The 2,163-nt window shown below is 62.4% G+C and overlaps 1 protein-coding gene across 1 annotated transcript in view; it reads left to right on the forward strand.

Annotated features, from left to right (window-relative positions):
* The window catches only part of ALDH16A1 (aldehyde dehydrogenase 16 family, member A1), a 23,423-nt gene that overhangs the window by 6,563 nt on the left and 14,697 nt on the right, over positions 1 to 2,163 (forward strand). The window contains exons 3-8 of the mRNA XM_005879612.2: positions 9 to 135; positions 665 to 843; positions 930 to 1,007; positions 1,235 to 1,416; positions 1,508 to 1,660; positions 2,101 to 2,160. Of these exons, the coding sequence (XP_005879674.1) occupies positions 9 to 135; positions 665 to 843; positions 930 to 1,007; positions 1,235 to 1,416; positions 1,508 to 1,660; positions 2,101 to 2,160 (779 nt within the window). The remainder of the gene's footprint in view (positions 1 to 8; positions 136 to 664; positions 844 to 929; positions 1,008 to 1,234; positions 1,417 to 1,507; positions 1,661 to 2,100; positions 2,161 to 2,163) is intronic.

Raw genomic sequence — 2,163 nt, forward strand, 5'->3', positions numbered from 1 at the left:
CTCCCCAGGAGAGAACTTGGCCAGTTGCCTCCAGGCACAGGCTGAGGATGTGGCGGCAGCCGCAGAGGCAGCCAGGGCTGCGTTGGAGAACTGGAGCGGACTCCCCGGAGCCTCTCGGGCCAAGCACCTGACCAGGTGATGCAGTTGAGGTGTGGACCCAGCGAGTGGGGGAAGGACTGAGAACAAAGACTCTGGCTCCCAACATCCCACGGAATTCATTGGCCGCTAAGGTTCATGTTCCCAGCATGCCTCTTGGCCTTTAGTCCCATCTATGGGGACTAGTAATTACAAAACCTCTATTTCCCCCCGAAAGAATATCCTTGGGGCTCATCGGGACTGGTGGAGCCCCAAAGTCCACTTCCCAGCACCCTCCTGGGGCAGCTAGAGACAGAGATCAGAGATTCCATTTCCCAAAATGTATGAGGTTAGAGGTGAGCCCCAGCTACTCCAGGGTTATAGGTGGCCAAAATCTTTGCACAGCAGCCTCAGGATTTGTTTCCTGGACTACATTTCCCATAAATCTCTAGTGTTCTCTCCCCCTGGTAAATGGGGATGTCCCAGGGGTTCATGGGGAATATTGTAGTCTAGGAAATGGGGTGTGTTTCAGGACCCTTTCAGGCTGAGGGGCACCGGGAAATGACCGGCCCCCTTGCTTTCTGCACAGGCTGGCCAAGATGATCCAGAAGCACCAGCGGCTGCTGTGGACCCTGGAGTCCCTGGTTACTGGGCGGGCTGTTCGAGAGGTTCGAGACAGGGATGTCCCGCTGGCCCAGCAGCTGCTCCAGTACCATGCAATTCAGGCACACATCCAGGAGGAGGCGCTGGCAGGCTGGGAACCCATGGGTGAGAAGCATGAGTCCGGGCCCCCAGCCCCCTCCTCCATCAGGGCCCACCAGTGCCTGTCCCAGTCACCTCATTTGTTCTTGCAGGAGTAATTGGTCTCATCTTGCCACCCACATTCTCCTTCCTGGAGATGATGTGGAGAATTTGCCCCGCCCTGGCTGTGGGTAAGTGATGGGCTGGGGGCCTGGACCCCTGGGTCTGAGGGAGGAGGGGCTGGGGGCCTGGACCCCTGGGTCTGAGGGAGGAGGGGCTGGGGGCCTGGACCCCTGGGTCTGAGGGAGGAGGCCTGGGGTCTGAGGGAGCAGGGGCTGGGGGCCCGGACCCCTGGGTCTGAGGGAGCAGGGGCTGGGGGCCTGGACTCTTGAGTTTTTGAGTTGCCCGCCTTCCCCAGGCTGCACTGTGGTGGTCCTCGTGCCCCCGGCCTCCCCAACGCCCCTCCTCCTGGCCCAGCTGGCAGGGGAACTGGGCCACTTCCCAGGAATCCTCAACGTGATCAGTGGCCCTGCCTCCCTGGGGCCTGTCCTGGCCTCCCAGCCCGGGGTCCAGAAGGTGGCCTTCTGCGGAGCCATCGAGGTACCTTCAGGGCGAGGAGGGCGACAGGGCGGGGCTGGGGTCCAGAAGGCTTTCCCCCCTCTGAGCCCCGTGGGGTGTGGGGTTCCCTCAGGAAGGACGTGTCCTTCGGCGGACCCTGGCGGGCGTGGGTCCCGAGCTGGGCCTGGCGCTGGGGACCGAATCGCTGCTGCTGCTGACGGAGGCGGCAGATGTGGACTCGGCCGTGGAGGGCGTCGTGGACGCAGCCTGGTCGGACCGCAGCCCGGTGAGACCCTCGCGCCGGTGTCCGCTGATGTCCTGAGGGCCATGCCTGTCTGTCTCCAGACCTCGGGGCTCCGTCTCTGTTCAGTTTTCAGTCCTTGGTGTCTTCACACCATCGCGCGTGTGGACTCATCACCTCTGATTTCCCGATCTCCCTGCCCGGCTCTCCTGGTCTTTCAGGGCCCGGTCTGTCTCTTGCTCCCTAGGACCCCTCACTGTTCTGAGCGTTCATGCCCCTGGTTTCCCAACCTCTGTCTTTACTCTGAATGACCAGCTTTCTGGAACTCCACCTTCTGCCTGGGGTCCTGGGCCTCAGCGAGTCTCCAGGGTCCTTGGCCACTTCTCCCTGACCCTCCTTGGATCTCTGCATGTGTGTCCCCGAGTCTCAGCCCTCCATGGGGGCCTGTCCCCCGACATGGCCCCTGACATCCCTTTCCCTAACAGGGGGGCCTCAGGCTTCTCGTCCAGGAGTCGGTGTGGGACGAGGCGATGAGGCGGCTCCAGGTG

Source organism: Myotis brandtii, unplaced genomic scaffold (assembly GCF_000412655.1).
Source record: "Myotis brandtii unplaced genomic scaffold, ASM41265v1 scaffold601, whole genome shotgun sequence".
Taxonomy (NCBI): Eukaryota; Metazoa; Chordata; class Mammalia; order Chiroptera; family Vespertilionidae; genus Myotis; species Myotis brandtii.